The sequence below is a fragment of the Phascolarctos cinereus genome, unplaced genomic scaffold (genome assembly GCF_003287225.1).
Source record: "Phascolarctos cinereus isolate Bilbo 61053 unplaced genomic scaffold, phaCin_HiC Scaffold_3;HRSCAF=262, whole genome shotgun sequence".
NCBI lineage: Eukaryota > Metazoa > Chordata > Mammalia > Diprotodontia > Phascolarctidae > Phascolarctos > Phascolarctos cinereus.
Window position 1 is genome coordinate 36,357,066 of NW_027555736.1, and position 25,192 is coordinate 36,382,257.

Below are 25,192 nucleotides of genomic sequence, written 5' to 3' on the forward strand. Positions count from 1 at the left end.
ACACCCACAGGCCAACAGAAATTTGATTGTTGACAGCACATGCCTTCCAACACGATAAGCTGGCCAAAATACATGCACACCCCCACTTTCTCTGTGCACTTAGGGCCAGGTTAGAGTCAGGAACAGATTCCAAAGCAAGAAATCTGTAGACATTTCCTTCATAACCTCTTGCTTGCTAAACTAATCAAAGTTAATGGAAAACTAATCCTGATTGCCCAGAGGGATTATCTCTTTATTGATTGGCCATTCCTTCCCCTTGTTATATACTGATGATTATAGAAGTAAAGCAACTGATCTGGTACTTCTGAGAGCTCCAGGTCCATTTGTCAGGGCAATGGATCCCTGGGGACTCACCAGTACTGCTCTTCTGGCTTGTGTCCTTTTCTTGATTTTTTTGTCCCTATGGAGCCAAAGATTCAAAAAGGGGAAGCTCCCACCAGGTCCCACTCCTCTTCCCTTTATTGGCAACATCCTGCAATTGAATTTTAAGAGCATCCCGGCATCATTATCACAGGTAAAGGGGCTGGATTTGCATTTTGGGTCCTAGCTGCTTGGGTTGTGTGTGTGTGGGAGAGACACTAAGGCTTCAAATGAATAATTGAATCAGGACTCATGGTGATTCAGAGTCCTAGGTCATGGAAGGTGAGTTAAGGGCGCTATGAGTGATATCTCCATTACCAATGATAGTAGACAAGTGCTGATTGTTTTGTCAAAACTTTGGTAGCAAAAGAAGAAATTCAACAATAGGACAAAATCTTTATCATGCATAATGCTGGGTTCATACTGAGTTCTGGAGGTAGAAAGACAAAAGTAAACTATTCAATTAATGAGAACTTCTTCAGGACCAGTACTGTGTGCCAGGTACTATGTCAGCCACAGGAGAGAAACAAAAGGTGAATGAAACACTCTCTTCTTGGAAGGAAAGAGTTCCTGTCCTCCAGGAGCTTATGTTCTACTAGAGTGATATAGCAAATTCATAGATAAGTAAGTAGAATGTAATTAGTAGACAGACAAAGCACTTGTAGTAAGGGCATGAAAAAAAAAGAGTTTCAAGTGGGAGAGAACCCTTGAGCTGGACCTTGAAGGAAGTAACAGATTTTGATTGGAAGAGAGGGTGGGAATGAATGCCAGACGTGGGAGAGGGTCTGGGCAAAGGCAAGGAGTTGAGAGATAATATAGCTAGGAGGGGAGTTTGGCAAGAATGTGAAGTTTGGGATGAGGAATAACACAAAATAAATGTGGACATTGAGGTTAGAGGCAGCTGTGAAGGCATTTAGGTTCCATGTTATGGAGGCAGTAGTGAGCCCCTGCAAACTTTTGAGTAAAGGAATGGCATGGTCAGAACTGGGCTACAAGAATATTAATTTGTTATTTGTGTAGATTATTCTTTGCAAAGGAGAAATACTAGAAGTAGGGGGTTGAAGTTGGAGATCATTGAAAGAATGGATAAATACATAATTTATGAAGTATTGTGCTCAGTATTGTGGAGATAATGCAGAGTAAGAGGTTTCAGCTGCATGTCAGTTGGAAGGGCCTTGTGCTCTTTAGGGCAAATTAACAAAACTGATGCTAATGCAGCACATCAAATGTCAATTCCACTGATAAAAATCATATCTTTTTTGATGCTGAAGCATTGGATAGTACTCATGACATTGGTGATGGGACTTTTCTTTTCTAGTCTTTAGTGGCTGTGGCTTCAGCACCTGCAGAAGCAGTTGCCAGGAGGTTCCTCTCAGGGCTAGGCTGCCACTCCCAGGAATCTTGGGCTTACCTGCCTGCTACGGTTAGTTTTTTAGCAATTAGTATTGGTAGTGGTGAAGATGGTGGGTCTCTTCTCCATAGGGATTGCTCCTTATTGAAAGGATGAGTGTTTGGCCTGGGTAAAAATCAGAGACAAAGGCTTAGGGGCAGGTGTGTTTGACATGAAAGGGTCAATCAGAAAGGCCCTTGACTAATAGTTCTGGGCTATCTCTATCAATTTCCAAGGGAAATGGGTGGTGCCTTGACTTGTCTGTCACATTCCAGCTTCTCTTTCCCTCAGAGTGGTTTGTTGTGTTAGCTAGGTTGGGTGGTTGTCTCACGAGTCTATCAGAATAGTCTAAGCAAGAGGGGATGAGGGTCTTAATTGGGTCAGCACACGAGTGAGGAGACAAGACAAAATAGATGTGGGAAACATGAAAATACAATCTATCAGACTTCACCATAATCAATTGGATGTGTATAGTAAGCAAGGATGAAAAGTCAAACCTAAATCTGTGGCTGTCAGGGTGAATAGTAGTGCCTTCCAGTGAAGTGCATCTCTTGGATACTCTCAAGAGAGATGGGTAACTTTGGAGGAAAGAGAAGTTTTCAGGGAAAACAAATTAGTTGCATTATAGACAATTTCAATTTGCAATGCCAACAGGACTTTCAGGTCGAGAAATCATTTATAAGCAGTTGGCCACGTGAGCCTGCCCTTCAAATGTGATAAATTCTAGGCATCTAGCTGTGGGAGTCTTCTGCTTAGAAAAGATCATTTAAACCATGGGTGCTGAGATCACCTACTTAGAGAGAGTCATGGCAGGTCATGAGATCTTTAAGGGAGTGGAAATAAAGAGGGCCCAGAAAAGAGCCTTATTGTGTTAGAGATGTATCCCTATCCAGCAATGGGGCCTGGGAATAAGCAGTGGCACATGGAGGAGAACCAAAAGAGCCAGTGTCATGGAAATCAAGAAGAGAAAGTTTACCGAGATTTCTTGATTCCCCAAGCTCCTGCTTCTTCCTCTCTCCGTATGGTTGATTTTTTTTTTTTAAATTTTGACTGTGTTTTATTATTTCTTGGTGTCTTATGGAGCCATTAACCTCAAATCATTCCAAAGCCCAAGTTGAAAAAGAGAAAAAAAACAGTTTGTAAAATAAAAGCCAATGAGCTTTATGTCAATTTTTGGGAAATTTTGATAGTAGATCAACAAAAAGATGTTTGTTGCACATCAAGGAAGGGACACAGTGATTCCAAAGAGCCAGCCTGTCTGCATCCAGAAGAGACAGTGCCAGGTTAACTTCATGTCCTTTGACAGAATTATGCAAGTGATACCTCTTCAACTGCACCATTAAATGGAATATGAAACATGGGAGTTTCTTTTGCACTTGAATAAAGGACAGAAGCAATGTTTGCTACTGGAACCATAGTTTGAGCTAAAACAAATCTCCATTGCAGATTAGTGTGGTAAGGGAGATCTTCTTCTTCTTCTTCTCCTTCTTCTTCTTCTTCTTCTCCTTCTCCTTCTTCTTCTCCTTTTCCTTCTTCTTCTTTTTCTCCTCCTCCTCCTCCTCCTCCTCCTCCTCCTCCTCCTCCTCCTTCTTCTTCTTCTTCTTCTTCTTCTTCTTCTTCTTCTTCTTCTTCTCCTCCTTCTTCTCCTTCTCCTTCTCCTTCTTCTCCTTCTTCTTCTCCTTCTCCTTCTTCTTCTCCTTCTCCTTCTTCTTCTCCTTCTCCTTCTTCTTCTCCTTCTTCTTCTTCTCCTCCTCCTTCTGCTCCTCCTTCTCCTCCTCCTTCTCCTTTTATTTTTTACTTTTGACTTCACAAGAGATGCATAAAGCTGCTTGATATTGTTTGTATTTCAGATAATGTTAGTTGTCATTCAACTGATTTTACTGCAGTATAAGGTTCATATAAGCACTGTTTTGCCTTGGAATTTTGGGTTGAATTAATTGAGAAGCATTTTGAAGAGTACGAGAAAGTAGGTCTTGGCAACCTAGAGCAAGAATCAGCAAACTTTTTAAATGAAGGACCAGATAGCAAATATGTTAGGCTTTGCAGGCCAAAAGGCAAAATCAAGGACATTATGTAGGTATGTATGTAACAAGCAAAAAAATTCCACAAATTTTTAGTGATAAAATTCAAAATATAATAATGCTAATTAAGTACAATTTATTTTGTGACAGCAGGGAAGAGCTCCAAAAAAGGAAATAGGCAAACAGGCAGTTTTACTACTATCACATCATATTGAAAATACCCTTCTAAACCACCCATTTGTGCATAAGAGAAGGTCGGAGTTTCATATACTATTTCCATGTGTGTTCTCTGCCTATTTCTGTCCCATGCTCTGGACCTACTCCAGCAACCCCCACTTGCCTTAGCAGGCTGGGTCTCCAGGGTTTGGGTGCCTCTTACTCCCACACATTCTAGCTGTAGTCCTGATGAGTTGGAGTGAGCTTTTCTACTACTGACATCCCATGAGCCACTACCGGTGTGCTCATCCCCTGGTTATTGGTTAATATCAACAGACAGAATTTATTTGCTTTTGGGAAAGGGTAGTATAATAAGAATTGTTGATATGAAATATCCCCCCAGAAACCTGTGGCACATTTTCCTCCAAGTACATAGATAACCCAGGGGGAAATGAGCTCAAGAATACACATCTGGCAAAGGGGAAACATATTATTCTTAAAAGGCTTTCTTATGGAGTCTTTAAGATTTTCTCCTTAAGTGTTGGTACTTTTTCTGCCATTCTCCTTGTAGAGCCTTGAAGCTGCCTTTTTTAATCATGCCATGTCCTTGAATCATGAGGTAGACACTGCCATCAGTTATTCCAATAATGCTTCTATGATTCTTATGGGAAGTCCCAACATCTTTTATGTCCTTAGAAGTTCAGGACATCCTCATCTGACCAAGGTGGAGGTGGGGCGGGGGAAGAAAAGTATAACCAAGGCTTAGAGAAGACCAGGGTTTTATCTTCTTCCCCATTGTAGCTCCAAGGAAATACTCCTCAAGGGCTTGGATGAAAGTCTTTCATGATTAAACTGCCAGATGTTCAAATCTTCAGGTTCTTAACTGGCTTCCAATTCTATACAAAATCTACAGGGTTTTGCAACAAAATGTTTGAAAGAAATGGAAACATTGGGTGTTGTTAAATTTTTTTCAAAATGTTTTATTAATTTAATTTGAATTATCAGCAATCACTTCCATAAGCTTTTGAGTTTTCATTTTTTCTCCCCCTTCCTCTCTAAGATTGCATGCAATGTAATATAGGCTATGCATATACATTACCTAGTCTACTGGACTGCTGCACCCCATCTTTCCTCTGGTTCAGCTGTTCCGGTTTTTCCTGGGGTGATATTTTCTGGGTTTTCAGGGGTTAATTGTTGTTAATTTTTTATCTGACTCATTAAATACTGAGGAAGGCTGGGTGGTATAGTGGAAGGAACACTGGGTCTAGTGTCAGAAGGCCTCTGCACTTTGCTACTTTTGGGACTTCGGGCTCATGTCTTTGCATCGCTGGGCCCTAGTTTCTTCATCTGTGAAATAAGTTGGCTTCCAAGCCCCTTCTCTCTTTAGATCTATGTTCCTATAACTCAGGCTACCCATGCCTCCAGTTTCTCCCCCATCTTTTTGCTAACAATTGCTATTAGGATTCCTCTACCCCAATTGTCGCTTCCTTTGTGTCTATTTTCAGTAAATTTTCCTACTGTTAATGAGTATATGCGGGGAAAAGCAATGCTGATTCATCATTTTACTATTTTCCCTTAGATGACCCATCCTTCCAAAACCATCACCCCACCTTACCCATTCTCCTGGCTCTTTTCTGCAGGATCAACATGTCTTTTTCAGGGCTAGATGTTTTTATTTAGTTTTTCTAGATAAAAGGATTTGGTTTTAAAAAAGGTATAGGTATAGGTATAGCCTTTCTGACTGTATTTCCCCTATACTTAATTCCAGATGCAGCATCACATTGTTATATGAGAGACCCATTCTTTCTATCATCTCCCTCTGCAAACACACAAATTTACTCCAATATTGGATTCTAGACTTACAAGCTCACCTTTTCCACCATGAATCTTAGGAAGTTCTTTACTGATCTTTAGATCTGTAAAGAAACAAACTTTATCTGCTCTGGCCTCCCCCAAATTTATTGCCTGGTGCTAGAGAGGGTATAAAGAATATTGAAGTTTTTTCTTCAGCACCCATACTACTCTCTTTCTCTCAGACATAGCTTATCTGGACTCCGAAGCAAACTTACAAAAATATAGTAGCCAGTTGTAACACATAGTTCTTCTCCTGTTTGTTCAGTTTGCTTCTTTATCCTTGGGTCCTAGAGTGAAATTAAGGTTTTTTTCTCCCATGAAAGCCCTGTTGTCCCACGACGTAAAATTTTAGGGTTCTTTGATACTTTTCTTTGACCTTAGAGCCTTCATGCTATATAACATCGGTCCTCCTCCTGTCTCTGTTTTAACTCAAGCTTTCTGACTACCCTACCCTGCCACCCTGCAATTCCTGTTTTTTGTGTGTCTTTATTCCCCAGTCATCCATGGATGGATAATGCCTGATATAACAAAGGGACCCTTGCACAAAAGACACCTATATGGATCTGCTCGCTCCCCTGCAATTCCTTAGTCCAATATTTCTGACTCATTTCTCATGCATTATCATCTTTTGTAAAATAATATATTAAAAACTTCTCTCCTCTCTCTCCTTTCTTCCCTCTTATCAATGAGCACACCTAAGCTAGCATTTTCGTTGATGTACTTTGAAAGTTTCCACCATGAGAATCTTGGTCATCCATTTCCATCTACTTCAAATGCCCTTCTTTCCCCAAAATCTTCCCAGAGAAATCTCCTTTTGATGCTTTTGCTGTTTTGATGAGTATTTAATTGGATTTTTCAATCAATCAGTCAAAAAGCATTGATTAGATACCCACTGCATGCCCAACAGTATCCAAGGTGTTGCTGATACAAACACCGAAATGATAAAGTCTCTACCCATTTGATTATTTTGCTTTTTGAAAGGGGCAAAGGCACATGAAATATGCATATGGAAAACACTAAGCAAGCAGGCTACAGAGAAAAGGCAAAGTCTGTCTTAATGCCTTGCTTTCAGTGTCTCATTTGTACCAAAAGTACAACACTGGACTTAATACCTGCACAAACCTGAGACCAAGAACTGTTATGTGATGATTTGAGAAACACACATTGCCAGGTTATTGCTTAGCCTGTGGACATGAGGACTTAGTAAACTGTTCTTTAATCATGCTACACTAGAGTGAAATCTTTACGTGAGTGGGTATTTCTAAGAAAAGAACTCATTTCCTAATGGAAGAACAACTATATCTTTCTGCACTGACACCTGGTGCTTGATAGAGTTGGTTAATAAAAGAGAACCTCTATATACTTCTCTGTAGTTACATGTGTTGGCTGAAAGGCAGAAAACTGTCAGACTGCAGATATGGCAGAACTGAAGAAGTTCCATAACTTCCCAAGTGAGAATCTGTAGCCTTTCTGAAAGACTCTCTTCACTACTATTACCCTGAGTCAGCCCAGTATTGGAGTGGCCCTGTAACAGAAAGCAATGCAACCTAGTCCAGCAGATATAAACCTGACCTGCAGTGGGGAGGCAGTCTGGCTTAGCAATGGTCAGAATCATGCAGTGAAGCTTTCTTTGAGCAGCTCAGTTTATCAACAGATTTATCTTCCTACTCAACTCATTCATGAACCTTCGTGAGCACAGACCCCAAGTGGTTCCAGAGTTGTGAGTTGTCTTTACCACATGTATCCCTCTAAATGTGCCTCACTGTAATGATACGATAGTTTTGTATTCATTCTCCTCATAGAAGTCAGAGAGCTTTGGCAGTCACCCCTTTGAGGACTCAAAGTTGTAGAGTGGATACACATTGGGGAAGTAAACAAATGGGGGAATGAGAGAAAAAGTAACCAGATAAAAATATGTTGAAAATAAATGTAAAATAATATTTGGAGGGGGAAGGCATTAGCAGCTGGGGGAGGGTTTGGGAAAGATGTGTAGAAAGTGGCATTTGAGCTAAGCTTTGTGAAAATTGGGAGTTCTAGGAGTCAGAGGCAAGGAAGAAGTGCATCCTGGCCATGGGGACTAAAAAGCCTGGTGAAATCAAGGTGATTGCAGATAATACTGTGTGAGAAACAGCTAGAAAGCCAGTTTGTGTGAACCATGGAATAAATGAAGATGAATAATGACACTGGAAAGGTTGGTTCCAGCCATGTTGTGGAGAGATTTAAATGCCAAAGAAGTTTGCATTTGATCCTAGGGTAATAGGGACCAGTGAAGTTTGTTGATCAGGAGAGGGAAATGGTCAGATGTGAGCTTATATAGTGCCATCTTAGCCATAAATAAGGATATTTGGAAGAGGGTGGCTTTTCAGTGTACTCCCCCCCCCCCAGTTCTGTCAATTGTATTTTTAAAAGAATTGTTCAACTTTTCTTCTACCTCTCTTATTTGACTTTTAAAATCCTTTTTGAGCTCTTCCAAGAAGGCTTTTTGGGCTTGAGACCAGTTTATATTCCCCTTGGAGGTTTTGGATGTGGGCATATTGAACTGTCAGTCTTGGTGACAGGGAAGATGAAAACACAAATTCAGAAAAGGACAACATTGTCAGTGGGGACAGCCATAGTGAGAAACCACTGGCACATGTGGTGGTTCTTGGTGCTGGCATCTGCTGGTTCCCCTGGCTGTGCCAAGGCATGTGTTGGGGTGGTTATAGGTGTTGGAATTTGCTTGCTCTATTGCTCTAGAGTTCAGGATCTCCTGCTGGTTTGCTGAGGTGGGAATTGCCACTGGCTTGCTGGGACTGCTCCTTCCCTGTACTTATCCTCTTGAGCCACAGCAAGAGGCACTTTTCCTGTTAATCCCTCTAGCCTCATGAGCTAAAAGAGTGTATCCTATCCTTCTGCTGGCTCCACTGTTCCAGGATTTTTCCTGGGGCAGTGTTTTGTGGGTTTTTCAAGGTCAATAAGGGAAGGTGAGAGTGACTTACTGCTTACTCTGCCATCTTGGCTAGGGGATATCTCCGATTGTCTTTTTAGGGTAAGAATTGTGAATTTTATTTTCTACTTATTTAGTGCATAATTCCTATGGAAATTCAAGAATGACAATAGGCCAAGATGTAAAGATCTGGGAGTTCTCTCCAAAGTGATTGTGAGGTTACCAAGAATGAGAGTGTAGAAAGAGAAGAGAAGAGAAGATGGCCCAGGACAGAACCATGGGCAAAAGTCACTGAATTATGGTTCAATATCAAGAATGATCCAGCGAAGATTTATAATGAGAAATTATACAGGTAAAAGGAAGAGAGAGAGAGATAGAGAGACAGAGAGAGGGAGAGAGACAGAGAGAGAGACAGAAATAGATAGGGGAGAAAGAGAGACAGAGACACACAGAGAGAAGGGGGGAGAGAGAGACAGAGACAGAGAGAGACAGAGAGAGAGACAGACAGAGGGAGAGAGACAGAGAGACAGTGAGAGAGAGACAGAGAAGGAGAGAGATAGAGACAGAGAGAGACAGAGAGAGTGACAGACAGAGGGAAAGAGACAGAGAGACAGCGAGAGAGAGACAGAGAGAACAACAGAGACAGAGATACACAGAGAGAGAGGGATTAGAGTAACCCAGAGAGAAGAGAGTGTATGGGAGAAGAGGGTAGTCAACAGCATCAAATGCTGTAAAGAAATCTAGAAGGTTGTGGATTGAGAAAAGACCATCAGATTGGGCTATTCAGAGACTATTAGGAGTTTGGAGAGATCAGTTGTAGTTAAGTGTTGATGGCGAAAGAAGTGCTGCAAATATTTCAAAAATGAGAGTAGAGGTGAAAAAAGTAGATAGATTTTGTTAGGAGACAGCAATCTGCTCTGCATCCCTCTGCTTTTTTCCATGTCCTCCTAGAAATGTAACGTGGGTCATCTACCCAACATCGACCCCGGGGGCTTTTTTATAATCTCCTTGCACTAGATAGGTACCAATGGAGCACAGACAGAAACTCTGCCTGAGAAAAATACTGTGACATATAGTGACAGGAATTTCCAAGGTGCAAACTAAAAGGAATGAGAATACTATTTTGTTGTCCCACAGCTTAAGCCTTTATATACCCAGAAACATTAACAATGTATTGTCCCATTCATGGTCAGGTACACATATATACACATGTATAGAGCACATTATGAGGTAGTTGTGTGGGTAAATTTTTAACTTTCTGAAGTTTCATGATGAACTTATTTCTTATTTCTTGGCATTCTTTTCCCAGCTTGCTGAAAAATATGGCCCCATCTATACTCTTTATTTTGGAACTGAGTGTGTTGTGGTGCTACATGGATACAACATTCTGAAGGAAGCTCTTATTGATCAAGGTGATGCTTTTATAGGGAGAGGAACTGTACCAATGATTGAAGATGTATTAGAAGGAAAAGGTAAGTTTAATTGATTCAAAAGAGTCACTGAAAAGCAAAAGGGTACAGCAGAGTATATCCAGTAGAATGTACCTCTCCCCCTCACACCTGGGGCAAAGTTACTGTTTCATTTTTATTGGTCTTTTCTCAGCACCTAGGACAAGACCTTCATGTGGTATATACCTGATACGTATTATGTTTCATTGCATGTTGGTTTGAATTAAACAAAATTAAACTTGATCAATGAATTAAGCCAAAAACCCAGTGGCCATCAGGCAGACTGTGCCCTTCAGCAGCTCTAGTGTTGGAATGACCAATGTCCTGTTCTTCTCTTTTGTCCAGGAATTGTTTTCAGTCGTGGAGAGAGGTGGAAACATATTCGAAGATTTTCCCTCATGACCCTACGGAACTTTGGGATGGGGAAGAGAAGCATTGAAGAGAGAGTTCAAGAAGAAGCCCAATGCCTGGTGGAGGAGCTCAGGAAAACAAAGGGTTGGTTTTCAGTTCTTTCCTCTAGGGCATGTGGGGTCCGATTATTCACCCATCCTCTGTCCTAAATACTTCTTGTTTTGGAAGTCATTCTAAAAGTTTCTGCCTTGGTTCATTGACCAGGCAATCATTCTGCTGGGCCAAAGAACTCCTTTCTCTCTTTTCATACTCGGGTATTATAAGCTTATCTAGTTTCCTTATAAAGGGTAAATTGTCCAGGAGAATAACATTTAATGGCCTTAGAGGCATTAAACACCATATCCAGATATGGGCAGAAATGATGTCCAGTTCTCATGAGATTGGAAACATTTCTGTTAAAGCAATTTTTTCCTCCTTTGGTAACTATTCTCTACATTAGGTGAGCCCACTGATCCCACCTTCATCCTTGGCTGTGCTCCATGCAATGTGATCTGCTCTATCCTCTTCCGTGAGCGATTCAAGTACAATGATGAGAAATTTCTAAATCTGATGAACATGTTAAATGAAAACTTTCATCTAGCTAACACACTGTGGGCACAGGTAAGGCCAGAGTTGTCTTCTTGTTCTGTGGTTGTTTACTGAGTTTCAGCAACAAGATCAATATAGTATAGATTCTCATCTCTTAGCAAGGTCCTCAACTAACTTGAGCATACACATACACACACATTCACATATCATGTACTCAAAGACTGTAACACCATCCAATATCTTTGGATCTCAAATAAGATCCAGGTAGATATTCTTTTCCCAGCAGGCCTCTGAACTAGTTCTAGGTCATACAAATATTTACGTTATGGGGAGAAAGGTCTGGTTTGGGCTTGGGATATCCCAAGTAGGATAGTGGTCATAGATGTAGTCAAGTAAAGTAGTCATCAGCAAAAAGCCTGCCCAGGGCATTCTGGAGGGGTTAGGGAGAACAGCTGGTCAAAGCTAAGTCAGTAAGCCACTTAGACCAATAGTCTACACTTATTCTGGGAGCATTATGGTCCTGCCTCCACAGTGGATGGCCATGTAGGCTCAAAGCTTTCATTCACTGAAGCCAGAACTAAGGATCCTCATCCAGCCAAAAACAAGCTTTTTCCCCCTTTTACCCATGTTGTGTTCCACTGAGAGTATGGGACACATACTTTAGCTAAACCCTTCTCCTGTAGAATATAGGATTTTTGAGCATGAGGTCTGCTTCATTGTTGTCCTTATCACCCTAGGCTAGCACAGGATTTCATTGATAGTGACCACCGAATAAATCTTGATGGATTTTATTAACTTAATATGAATTGCATTGATTGGATGCTTTGGGGTCTCTTTGTGTTTTTCTAAATGTCTGTTTCAGGGTAAGTAGATTTCACTCAACTGAAATATGAGCTTCTTTTGAATAAGGACATAATATCTGGCCTTCTGGTCTCCCTAGCAGGTAGCAAAGCACTGGACAAATTAGTTTTGAGATATTTGCCAATTTAGTCTTAGATCTGAGAGGAGTTACGAAACTCTTGGGATTTGTGAAGAGTATCTTACTGCTCCTAAGTGTCCAGGAGGGCTATTCCTTTGACTGCTCCTTTGATTGAGAGATCACAAAATCATAGAATTTAGGGAAAGAAAGGAATTTAATGAATAGAGGCACAGACCTGGATTGAGAGAGAATGAATCTGAAATCTCCCTTAGACATTTAATACTTGTAGGGCCTTTGGAAAATCACTTCACATCTATCCTGTTCAGTCTCATTGTATATAAAATGGGCATAATGCAACACGTACCTACCAAAGTTTTTGTGAGGCTCAAATGAGCTAATATATTTAAAGCACTTTGGGCACATTTACAATTCTACATAAATGCCAGGTATTGCTGCTATTACTGTTATTATTATTAAAACAGAGAGAAGAAAACTGAGGTACAGAGAAATGACATGATTTATCTGAGGTCACTGTGTATGTCACAGATCATGCATGCTTACCCAGCTCTTCTGACTCCAAATCCAATCATCTTTCTACTTAATTATTCTCTGCTGAAGAACAGACAACCTCATCTTCACAAAACAGACATGAACTACTTTAGCAAGAAACATGAATCTTTAACATCTCTAAGTCCTTTAGTTTGATATTTTGAACTTCAGCGCCACAGTCAGCACAAACATTCTCATTCTTGGGCAAGGTGAGTGAGGGGTAATCAATTCCATCTTAGTTTCCATCTTCAATACTATAGGAGTCAGAGACGATCCTGTTCTTCACTCACTACCCTGTCCCTTTTTGTCTGATAACCATCAATGCCACCAAGAGAATGGAAGCACCTAGGTTTGAGGCTGCAGAGATAAGCTAGCTAGGCTTTTCCAAGCGGTAGAAAACAGCATCATCTCTTTGTGGCACTGCAGACCCTCCAGATCTGGCATCACTTTAATTCTTCAGCTTGATCCACATTCCACTCCCCTTCATGTACTTCACAGCTGACCCACACTAGACCATTCTCTGCCCCACTTCAAATCCTGTGTGGCTTTGGTTTCCTGTCCCCTATTCCTTGAGTGTCCTTCAGGTTCCCTTTTTACCTGTTGAGTTTCTACCCACTCATTCAAGTCAAACTTGAACCCCACCTACTTCATGAAGCCTACCTTGTTCCCTGCAATCAGCAATGATCTTATGCTTCAGGATCTCCCACAGGACTTTATATGCATCCTTCTGATGCCCCAATCATGTCTTATTTATTTAAGTCATTGATGTGTATTTATCTTATTCCCTTTCTAGAATATGAACTCCATGTGGGCAGGGATTGTATCTTTTAGACTCCTTATGTCTCTCTGAACACCTAATATTTCGCTCTACATTGATTAAGTACTTTATAAGTTTTCACTGAATTGACCCAAAAGGATTGGTAATTGGTCAGCACAAACTTATTTAGTTCAACTTATAGTGAGAAGGATCGTTATGCAGCTTATCTTCTGACTTGCTGGCCCTCCAACACACTCAAAATACTAAGGGCATGACGTATCTCCTCTTGGAAGATTTCCGCACTGATAAGAGCTTCCAGATCTTTGACAGTCCAGAGTCACCTTCATACCGGTACTAGGCACAATAGGGGGGCTTTGGTAGGGGAAAATCAATTACTGCTTAACCCCAAACTGATCTTTCATTAGTAAATTTAACAAAGTTATCATTATTTCTCTTTGTTATTAGTAAAAGTGAACAGAAAGTGAAAGAAAAATTCCATTAAAATTATAGAACATATAAAATACGTGGGGAATTGACCTACCACAATGTACATAGGAGCTGTTTTAATAAAACAACTACAAAGCTCCCTGTATGGAAATGAATACTGACCTAATAATTAAAGGAATCTTAATTGATTGTAGGCAAACTGAACTAATATAAAATGATAATTCCACTGCAATTCATTGACTTACGTAATGCCATACAAATCTAAGGATTACTTGCTAGTGCTAGAAAGAAATGATAATAAAACTGATCTGGAGATGAAAGTGTCAAGAACCTCAAGAGAAATCATAACAAGATGGAAAAGAAGGGAACCTAGAAGTACCAGATCTCCCAATGATTTTGTTACTGGTTTTGAAACAGTTAGGTGGATCAGTTAAATAGACGAAGTATGCTAAGATTAGAAACAGACTAAGCTGATAGCCTAATGCTTGCTGTACCAAAAAATCAGAAAGAAACCCACTAGCTACTGTGCTAGGAATTCACTATTTGACAACAAAAGTTCTGGAAAAACTAATAAATATTCTGGCAAAAATATGGTAGGACCAACATCTCACACTGAATGAAGATTGGCTTCAAATTTACACATGACAGATATAAAAGGCCACATCACATACAACTTACACATAGAAGGAAGAGATTTTCCTTCAGATCTGGAAAAAGGGAAAGAATTAATGAAAAAAAACATATTCACAGAAGAGCAGAAAATAAAAGGAACAATTTTGATATATAAAGTTGAAAGTTGTTGGTACAAACAAAATCAATGCTGCCAGAATTTGAAGGGAAAGAGTTACCTGGTGGGAAAAGTTGGCATCAGTTTTTTCTGATAAAAATGTTAATGACAGAATTAAAAGGAATTGATTCAAATTTGTTAGAGCTATTCAAAAAGTGATAAATGGTGAAACATTATGAGCAAGCATTTCTGAAGGGAAAATATCAAAGTTACAAACAGCCACATGAAAAATTGTTGCAAATCATTTCTAATTAGAACAATGACAACCAAAGTAAATCTCACTCTCATTTGGCAAAGATGATTGAAGAACAAAATGGCACATATTGGTGGAGCTGCAGAAAAATTGACACATTAACATGATGTTGGTGGAGTCCTTCTGGAACTGTGCTTCAAAAGTCAGGAAACTGCATACCCTTTCAATCAGCAATTTCTCTTTTAGTTTTAGTCCTTATGTACATCAGAGAAAAATGAAAAGGACTTATATTTACAAAAGGAATTATCATAGATTTTTTGTGAACTGGAAAGTGAGGAGCATACCCTTTGAATTGGGAGTGGTCAAAAAATTATGTGACATGAATTTTATAGAATCCCATTTCACTGAAAGAAATAATGAAAGGAATGGGTTCAGAGAAGTCAGGGAAAAATTGTATAAACTGATACAGAGAGAAATGAGCAGAACCAGGACATCATTCTATATAATTACAACCACACTGTAAAGAAAAAAATCTTTCAAAACTTGAATTTTTCTGATCAATGCTATGCCCAACATTGATTCCAGAAGACTTATTATGAAGTATGCTGCTCTTTTTCTGACTGAGAGGTGACACACTGAATACACAGAATGAGCCATGCACTTTATGGACATAGGCAATGTGGAATTTGTGTTTGGCTTGACTATTCATGTGTATTACAAGAATTTTTAAAATTTTAAATTCAAGAGGCAGGAAGAGACAATGTTTCTTAATTGAAAAACAAAATAAAATAACAATAAGTTGATTTTACACTTTCTGCTCTAAAGAGAATCTTTCTGTTCCTTTCATTTCAAGTGCTGAGCTTCTCTGATGGTCAGAGCTTTTTTTTTCTTCTGAAGTCTCTAATTGCCCTCCTCTGAGTCCTCACTTGGCAGCATTGTACTCTGCTAATGTCCCATCTCTGGAAGAGAAAGAAGCATTGTCTTCTACCCTGGTTTCTCTTTCTACTCCATGCCTATTTCAGTCAGAGAAATGAGATTGTTACTCCCTGGATTCCAATAAAGCCACCGACTTCTGACTTCCCTCATTCTGTTGTGAATTAACTTGAAACTTGCTCTGTCCAATTAGGATAAGATGTTTTGTCTGCTGATGGCTGCTAGAAATCCCCCTTTTTCATATTCAATGCTGAGTTGATCCTGAATTATTCCCTTTAAAAAGTCCTCTATTCTACTACATTGCTCTACTTTAAAGATTGTCACAAGAATTGGCTCCAAATGGCTTTCTTTAAAAAAAGTGGACAAATCCTGATTTTTCCATCCAGATGTTTCAAAATGTATTTAAACAAATGTAAATATCATATGTTGGAGGGCCTATGGGAAAATCAATATGTGGACTAACTGTTGGTGTATGGTGTAGTTGTGAATTGTGCAGGCACTCTGGAAAGCAATTTGGATCTATGACTCCCCAATTAGTAAATCATGTATGTACTTTGATATAGCAATTTTGTTATTTGGCCAGTACCACCAGAAAATTAAAAAAAAAGAAAATTTGAAAAATTGAAAGTTACATGCAAAAAATTGAAATGAGTTTTTTTTTTTTTGGGGGGGGTTGCAAAGGAGTGGAAATTAAAGTTCTGGTCATCAATTTGTGAATAGTTTAACCAGTTATGGTAAAGGAATATGGTAGAATTCTACTGTGTTTTAAGAAATGATGAAAGGGACAGCTTTACCCCTGATAAGAGTTTATGAATGGACCCCAATGAAAGTGAGCAGAAACAATTTGTACAATAAAAAAAGGAAAGACAAATACTATGAAGACTACAGCACTCTGATCAATGCAGGGACCCACCATGATTCCAGAGGAACCACAGTGAAACCTGCTGCCCTCCTTCTGACAGAGAGGGAATGGCCTCAAGGTGTGGAATGTGATGCACATTTCTGGCCGTTGCCAAAGTGGCGTTAGTTTTGCTTGAATATGCATACATGTTTCAGGGGTTTTGTTTTTCTTTTTACTCAATATGTAGGAAAGAACAGAGAGAAAAAAACTTCATGTTAAAAAATTTAAACTTATAAAGAAATACAATGCCTTTTAATAGAACATAATATTATATAAGTAGATATATAAAGTTGTCTCTTTATGACAATAAACTCACCTGCTTGTTTGGATTTGGGGGGGTGTAGCTCTACAACTTTTTACCAGCATTCAGAGTGTACCTCCCTGGAAATCATAAACGATTTTCTAGAAATGCAGAGGGAATAAAACATTTTCATTTTGGAAAAAGTGAAGGAGCATCAAAAGATGCTGGACCCCAGCAACCCTCAAGACTACACTGACTGCTACCTCTCCAAAATGCAGCAGGTAGGATGCACGGAGGCAGCACCTGGCTCACTGACCAAGACTGACATTCCAAGGGTTCTTGCAGGCCACTCTCTTCAAAGTGCAGGAAGGGACCTCAGAGAGTCTCAAGGCATCCACGTTCCCTAAGGATGCCACTGGCTTTCTGGTAACTGGGCTTTGGTCTCACCTCTATCTGAATTCTGTATGGGAAATGAGATTGGAAGAGTTCTGCTTTGCAGGGTGGCGAGCTGCTGATCTGGGTTATCGTGTTTGGAGGAGGATATTGTATTAGAGAATGATAATAGGAATCAATTAATAAACATTTACTAAGCGCCTACTGTGTGCCAGGTACTTTACTAAGTGCTAAAGATGCAAAAGAGGCAAAAGAGAGTCCCTGACCTCCAGGAGCTTACAATCTAATGGGGGAGATAATATACAAACCAATAAATACCAAGTAAGCTCTAACTAGGAGAAATGGGATGTAGAGCAAGACTTGGAGTCAGGAAAACTTGAGTTCAAAGCCAACTTCAGACACTTCCTAGCTGTGTAACCCTGGGCAAGTCATATCCCCACTGTTTGCCTCAATTTCTTCACCTGTAAAATGGGAGGAATTGTAATTATCTCTGTGTGTGACTGTGAAGATAAAATGATATGTTTGTAAAGAAGGCTGTTTACTTTAAAGCAAAGGCAGCAGATGGGTCAGTGGATTTTAACATACGGCTAGGAGACAGGAAGACCCGAGTTCAAATCCATCCTCAGACACTTCCTAGCTGTGTGACCATAGGCAAGTCAGTTAACCTATGATTGCCTGAAAATGGATGCACTGCAGAAGGAAAGGCCAACCACCTCAGTATCTTTGCCAAGAAAACACACACTGGGTTCATGAAGTTCATGGATTCAGACATGACTGAAATTACTGAACAAGAGAAACCAAACCTTGAAGCATTATATCAATGCTAGCTATAACTAGCTTCCACAAAATTACTCAAAATTAGCTAATATCAGGAAGAAGGTAGCCTTTATTTTTCTCCACAGAAAAATGAAAATATGCCAAAGCTTCCCAATGCAGAGAACAAATGGAGCACTTACCGTATCCCATGATGTGTCCCGACAATGAAAATTTACTCAGAGCTGCCATGAGGACATCTGTCCAACTTTCTAGTTAATCCTTAACTATCTTTCAGTCCTACATAACTCTACTCAGACTGACAGAGGATGCTAGGAGGTGGTGTGGATAGAGTACTGAGCCTGAAGTCAGAAAGACTTGTGTTGAAATGTGGACTCAGACACTTCATGGCAATATACCCCTGGCCAAGTCACTTAACATCTGTCTGCCTCTCCTTGTTCAACTGTAAAATGGCGATAGTAATAGCATCTACCTCCCAGTGTCATTGTAAAAATCAAATGAGATGATATTTTAAGAGCCTGGTACACAGTAGATGCTTGATTAAGGCTGATTTTCTTCATTCCTTCACATTCTAACACAATGCATTAGAGTTTCCCTAGGATAAAAGTTCCCAAACTTATTTGGCCTACCCTCCCCTTTTAAAAAAATTACTCAGTGCTCCCCTGGGAATCTAGTTTTTGAAAATTCTTTAATTTTTTTTTGGGAAAATTGTGTCATTCAGAAAGTATAAAATTTAAAAAAAATGATGAATCCAAAATTTAACAATATATTATAAATTTATGGATTTTTCCTTCATTGAAATCTTGATGATGCAATATTGAATCACGTAACTCCATAATATCATATTGTACACAAGTCATCACACACATGTTCCTGCCAATGCGTACTGGACTTCCCCATAGTGCTTGACTTGCTGGCCTGCCAAACACCTGCTGGTTAAGAACTGTCAGTGGACTTGACCACTGATTGGGTATAACCTCTATTTTGTGTGTTTATTTGGAAACTTATGTAATCACTATGACTTTAGCTCTGTTACACAATGAGTAAACATGCACAAAGGGTTTTCAAAGTTCTCTTTTCTTCTTTCCTTATGCTTCCACCATTCCCTTTTCTTTATTCAATTCACTGTTATTGTACTGAAGGCTGCTATCGCCAGCCTCATTTCTGTTCCAGTAACATGGTATTTGGCCCACATTTGGGCCATCCAATTTGGGCCATTCTATCATACAGCCCCTTCCATTTTCCCCTATGAGAACTTAGAAACAAATCACTTCATCTCTCCAGGCCACAATTTGCTTTTCTATAAAAACAGCATGTTGGGCCATGTGAGCTCCAAGGTTCTTCCAAGCTCTCAACCCTATGAGCTTGTATATTTCAGAGATTTTTACAGACTTTGTGAATTGTAAGAGGCCTCAGTGGCCGCCTAATTTTGAGGGCTGTCACACAAAAGGATTAGAAAGCTTTTACTTCCCCACTCCCAGGAGACATAACTCCTATAACAGTGGTCTGAAATTACATTTCATTCCCACATGAAGGGGATAATGTCCAAGACTGAAATGAAATTCTTCATTAAGTAATAAATTGACCATCTATGGAAGCATTTCAGCTGATGTTGGATGATCACTTAAAGTAGATTTTGAAAAGGAAATTTCTGATCAGTCACAGTATGCCTGGATGAAGTTAAAATTCTCTACCAAATTTGAAATTCTGTATTCTCCACTGCAAAACCTTTCCTTCAAATCCCCATTCTCAAAATCTGAAATTCTTCCTCCTCCTCCTCCATCTTCTTGTCCTATTTTGCCATGAAAAGATCAGTATAAGGGGTCACTTATGAGTCATTAAGGTTTGAAGTGAAATACTTAATTAGATATTCTCCATACAATACTTATCAGTGATGGTGAATAGAGACCTGAAAGGTATCCTATCCTCTTCTGTTACATGTGAGGAAACTTGGACACATAGATACCTCTTAGCTGAGGCTAAATTTAAATCTAGGTCCTCCTGATTCAAAGTCTAGTACTCTATCCACTACGCCCTATTGTTTGATGGAAAGAAGGTTGCCTGGGGAGGGCAAGCCTGTGGTTGGACAAAGGAAGCCTGAGGGCATTAGAAAGGTTCTAGTCTCTTAGGGTAGGGAAATAAAAGTGGGAGAAGGCTACTAGGACAAACTTTATGTACTTCATAGGTTGCTAAAGGCTTTCCCTGCTGTCTCTCATTACTTCATTTATTTTGTACCTCTCCTTTAGGAAAAAGATAATCCCCAGTCTGAATTTGACTTGGAGAATCTAATAACAACTGCATCAGACTTGTTTGGTGCAGGAACAGAGACAACCAGCAGCACCCTAAGATATGGCCTGCTGCTCATTCTGAAACATCCTGCGGTCCAAGGTAAAGTACAAGAAGTGCCATGCTCACAGGCCAGGCTTGCTTTCCTAGCCCTGTGCTAGCTCAGGAGCCAGCCTCACATGTCCACCTTTTGGATCTGTATGACTCCCACAGACCAATTTAAAACACAGAACGCTTGGGTAAAACTTGACAGTTATTTAAGGATCTGAAGGCGTGTCTTTGGGAATTGAATTCATGTTAACAAACATGTATAAAGCTCCCACTGCGCACACTCAGTTCTATGTTTAGGACACATGCTCTGCCAGGGCTGGTTGACGTGGATCCAAAGAGTCAGAACTAGGAGCCATGGATAGACGTTGCAAATTGACAAATGGAGGATTCATGTAAGGAAAGCCTTGCCGACCATTGAAATTCTCCCAAAGTCCATCTGGCTGCCCAGGAAGCAGTAAGTTCTTGCTTACTGGAGGTTGTCCAGCAAAAGCTGGGTGACCCTTTGTTCATTCCATTAGAAATAGGAATCCCATTCAAATATGGATGGCCCTAGATAAAAACAGGTAATTTCTAATGTGGAGCATATATGCCTCAGCAACTTAGGATACTGAGACAGGAGCTGAGATATATACCAAGCGAATGGCTTAAATCAAGATGATAATGTCATCACCAGCGCTATGAAACTCAAATGAAGACATCCACTGTCTTTGACAATAATAGGTGGCATCAACATAAAGGATGTAAATTTTCTAAATCACTTCATATATATTATTTCATGTGTTGCCCACTAAGGGAGATGTAGTTATCATCTCCACTTTAAAAATCATAGGATAATAGATTTAGAAGTGTAGAGAACCTTAGAAGACAGATAATTTATGATCCCCACTTTTCAGATAAAGAAAATGAGGCTCATATAGATGTAAACCTATATATGCTTTACCTGAATTTATACAGATTGTGTTTGAAGAGAAATACAAATATGATTCTTCCTGAATCCTTTCCACTAATCCACACAAAATTATCCCATTGCTGTTGTAAAAGCCTTTGCTTCTTGGACCATGGAGAATGAGGGCACTGAGCCCATATGAGAATCACCTTAAGTCATACGATCAGGCACACCCTCCACTCAGGCTCTGTTGGGCATTCCCAAGGGACCAGGAATCTCAGTGTTTATTTGTATATTTTGTCCCTGCAGCAAAAATTCATGAGGAAATTGATCGTGTGATTGGACATAATCGTGTTCCTTCCATAAAGGACAGACAAGATATGCCCTATATGGATGCTGTGGTGCATGAAATACAAAGATTTGTTGATCTCATCCCTCTCAATGTGCCCCGTGCAGTGACCCGAGACATCCAGTTCCAACAATATGTCCTCCCCAAGGTTAGCAGACATGGGGCCATGGGATCTAGTGTTTGAAGAGATCTTAAATATCATCTGAGTTAGAGATCACATTTTAGATATGGGAAAATTGGGTCCCATTGTCATGATCTCATATGAAGTTCTCTTTAAGGCAATCTTTTGTTACATAAGGCTAACTTGGATGTGATGGTGAATGAAGAAAGAGAGGAAAGTGTATACTTACCTACTTTCTCCCTGCTTCTCATTCACCGTGGCAACACTTTGGAAAGGAAAATGTACAGGGAAAATAACAGAGTGAGAGTGTTATGTGAAAAATTTTTTTATGTCATTTCCTCTAACTAGATAGCAAAATGGATTTTGTAAATTATGTTATGTGTTCTATTGCACAGATGGAGACATTGAGTCTCAGGTGAAATGTCTTGCCCAAGATTATTTAAAAACATTAGAGCTGAGACTAGAACTGAGGTCTTTAGATCTAAAGTACTGCTTTCTGGGTTGGGGGTACTATAAAGCACTGGTTGAATTAAAATGAATTAGATTGAAGTTTCCTAGCAATAGCCAAACAGAACTATTCTCCCTCCAAGCAATAAGAAGGGAGCATCCTACCTAATTTCATAGTTAATATATCCTATTGAGTACATTGTTCAGTTTAAATCACCAAAGCTTCAGTAAGATCCTAGTATGTGAAAATTGCTGGGCCAAGTGCTGTTGATACTAGGCAAAAAGAGAAGGGTGTTCTACCATTGAGGACTTTGGCTTCTCCTGGAGGGAGCACAATTTGGAACCAGAAAGGTCCACCTGCTTCTTTCGTTCAGACCCAACCTGTGCTTTGATTGGCAAAGTGACTTTTTGCTGAAGAAACTCCCTGAGGAGGAAGCCTGGTCTGCCCCTAGAGGTTTTATGCATTGGCAGGGGCACTGATAATTCATACGTCCTGCCTAGAGTACCATAGGCAGCAGGTGTAGACTTGAAGTGTAGACCAAGGAACTGAGGGGAGAGAGAGCACAAAGAGCTTAGAGCCTTTGCCAAGGCTTCCTGTAGGAGGGGGTAACCAAGCCAATCCTTGAAGAAAGCTGTGGATTCTAAAAGGCTGAAGTGAGTAAGGAGTGCCTTCTGGGTATGGGGCATGGCCATCATAAACATATGAAGATCAGACAGGGAGCCTTATGAATGGGGAAGAGCTGTTGGACCAGTTTAGCTGGAGCCCCAAGGAAGGCATGATGGGGACAATAATGGGGACATCAATCTGGAAAGCTAGACTTGGGCTTATGCAGATTCTCAATGGCTTGACATCCCAGTATATACCGTACGCAAAGGAGTGTGCATTTTGTACTAGAGTCAATAGGGAGTCACTGAAGTTTCTTGGGACTGGGATACCAAGGATATTCATTACGATAACTGATCCTCCCCTGGAATTCCTTCCCTCTAGGGAACAACAATCTTCCCCCTGCTCTCTCCAATCTTGTATGACAGCAAAGAGTTTCCCAACCCTGACCAGTTTGACCCCCAGCATTTCCTGGATAAGAATGGGAAATTCAAGAAAAGTGACTACTTCATGCCATTTTCCATTGGTAAAAAGAAACCCTTCCCATCACTACCTCTCTCTCTAAAAGGAGAATCCTGTTCCCCCTCCCAACCTCCTCTGAGTGACCCTCCTCCTGGTAATTCTTTTGTGGACATGCCTTCCCACTATAGCATGTGACACATTGTTTTTTCTAATATTCCCATGGCCTCACTTCTTTTCAGATCCCTCAGTAAATTAGCTGATCCTCTTCATTTGCTCACTTGCTCCCTTATTTTAGTGGAACTCTGACTCCATTGTGAGATCCACTGCACAAGGGCTCATCATGGGAAGAATAGTGTGAGGAGAGAATTCCTTCCCGGCCCTATAGACCATTAATGTCTGAAATATAACTCACATTACTAGCGCTTCCCATTTCTACCCATCTACATCCTTCTCTTTTATTCTTTTCCCCACTATGGTCCTGGTCCAATGAGTCTATTTCACTTTGGTTGACACTGATACCCTGTGAAGGTTTCTAAGCACAGTTTTGTGTCTTTCTAGGAAAACGGTCTTGTCTTGGAGAGGGCCTGGCGAGGATGGAGTTGTTTTTGTTCTTTACCTCTATTCTGCAGAAGTTCACCCTCAAAGCTGATGGAGATCCAAATGAAATTAGCATTAAGGCCGGTAGTTCTGGGTTCTCCAATATTCCACCACATTACCGACTGTGCTTTCTTCCTCATTAAGGAAGAAGGCAAAATAGATTTCATAAATTACCCAGTTGGTTTCATCTTCTTGACTCAATACTCTCATATTTTTTGTTCAGAATCCCCTGAAGGAAAAGAAAAATTCCCTCCTATTGATTAAAATGAGTCTTAATTTCCAGATACAAGACATTCTAGTAGAATAACTTGTATGTCATTAAAATTTTTTTCTTAACATTTAAAAAAAATTCTTTAAAACTTAAATACAAAATGAGAGAAGAAAAAGAAATGAAATAGAAACTTAGATATTGAAACTGAAATACAAAATAAGAAAAGAAAAAAAGTATGTCTTGTGCACAGCAGAACATAATGGGGATTCAAAATATATAGCAATAAATTTCCAAGGTTAGCTTTAAAGAAGAGGTGAGAAAATATACCCTTCTTCCTGCTTTGCAGAAATGGGGGACTGCAGGTGTGGAACATTGCATATTCTGACAAATGCAGTTGATAATACACTGGTCAGTGATTTTTCTGGCCATCTCAGGAGCTCTTCATGCAGTCCAAGGGTGGCTGCAATGCCAATTCCATCCCGAGTGATCACCTTTAACATAGAGATGGAACTTGTGATTTCATTGGTATAGGGAGCTCCAAGGGGAGGAAATTTCCTTTATCAATGTAGGCCTAACTCTCCTTTGCAACTTACAGACCTAGGGAGTTACCCGAGGAGCACTGAGAGGCTTTGATTTTAATAGTCTGATCAGTATAGCCCTGAATAAGTGAATTAGTTTACGTACAATTATCATTTTTATCATATTGACTCAGCCTACTCCTGAGCAGTTAACATTTTGCAGTTGTTCAGATCTGAATTTTTTTGTGTGGAAAGTGTTTTGAAATTGTATTCTTATAGTTCTTGGGTTTGTCATGGCAGATAAACTCCCAAGCATTTTATATTATCTACAATTATTTTATATGGAATTTTTCTTTCTGTCTCTTGCTGGTGGACTTTCCTGAGAATGTATAGAAAGGCTAATGATTTATGTGGGTTTATTTTGTATTTGCAAAAGTTGATAATGATCTTGATTAGTTTTTAAATTGATTTCTAAGTATATCATTGTATCATCAGCAAAGAGTGATGATTTTGTTTCCTCTTTGGGGGAAAGATATGTAACCAGCCTAGAAAGAGAGGCTAGAGCCAGATTGTGAAAGGCTTTAAATGCCAGAGGAATTTATATTTTGTCTTAGAAGCAATGTGGAGCCACTGAAGTTTCTTGAGCATAAAAGTGACCTGTTAAGTCTTGCA

At 39.8% G+C, this 25,192-nt stretch overlaps 1 protein-coding gene across 1 annotated transcript; it reads left to right on the forward strand.

Moving 5' to 3' along the window:
- The first annotated feature begins 248 nt into the window (after window positions 1-248).
- On the forward strand, window positions 249-25,192 carry LOC110200604 (cytochrome P450 2C44-like). The gene is given in 10 exon segments (XM_078150769.1): window positions 249-514; window positions 10,017-10,179; window positions 10,501-10,650; window positions 11,006-11,166; window positions 16,925-17,008; window positions 17,010-17,102; window positions 20,235-20,376; window positions 21,521-21,708; window positions 23,117-23,258; window positions 23,753-25,192. Coding segments are annotated over 10 exon segments (1,485 nt in total). The 5' UTR covers window positions 249-334; the 3' UTR covers window positions 23,935-25,192.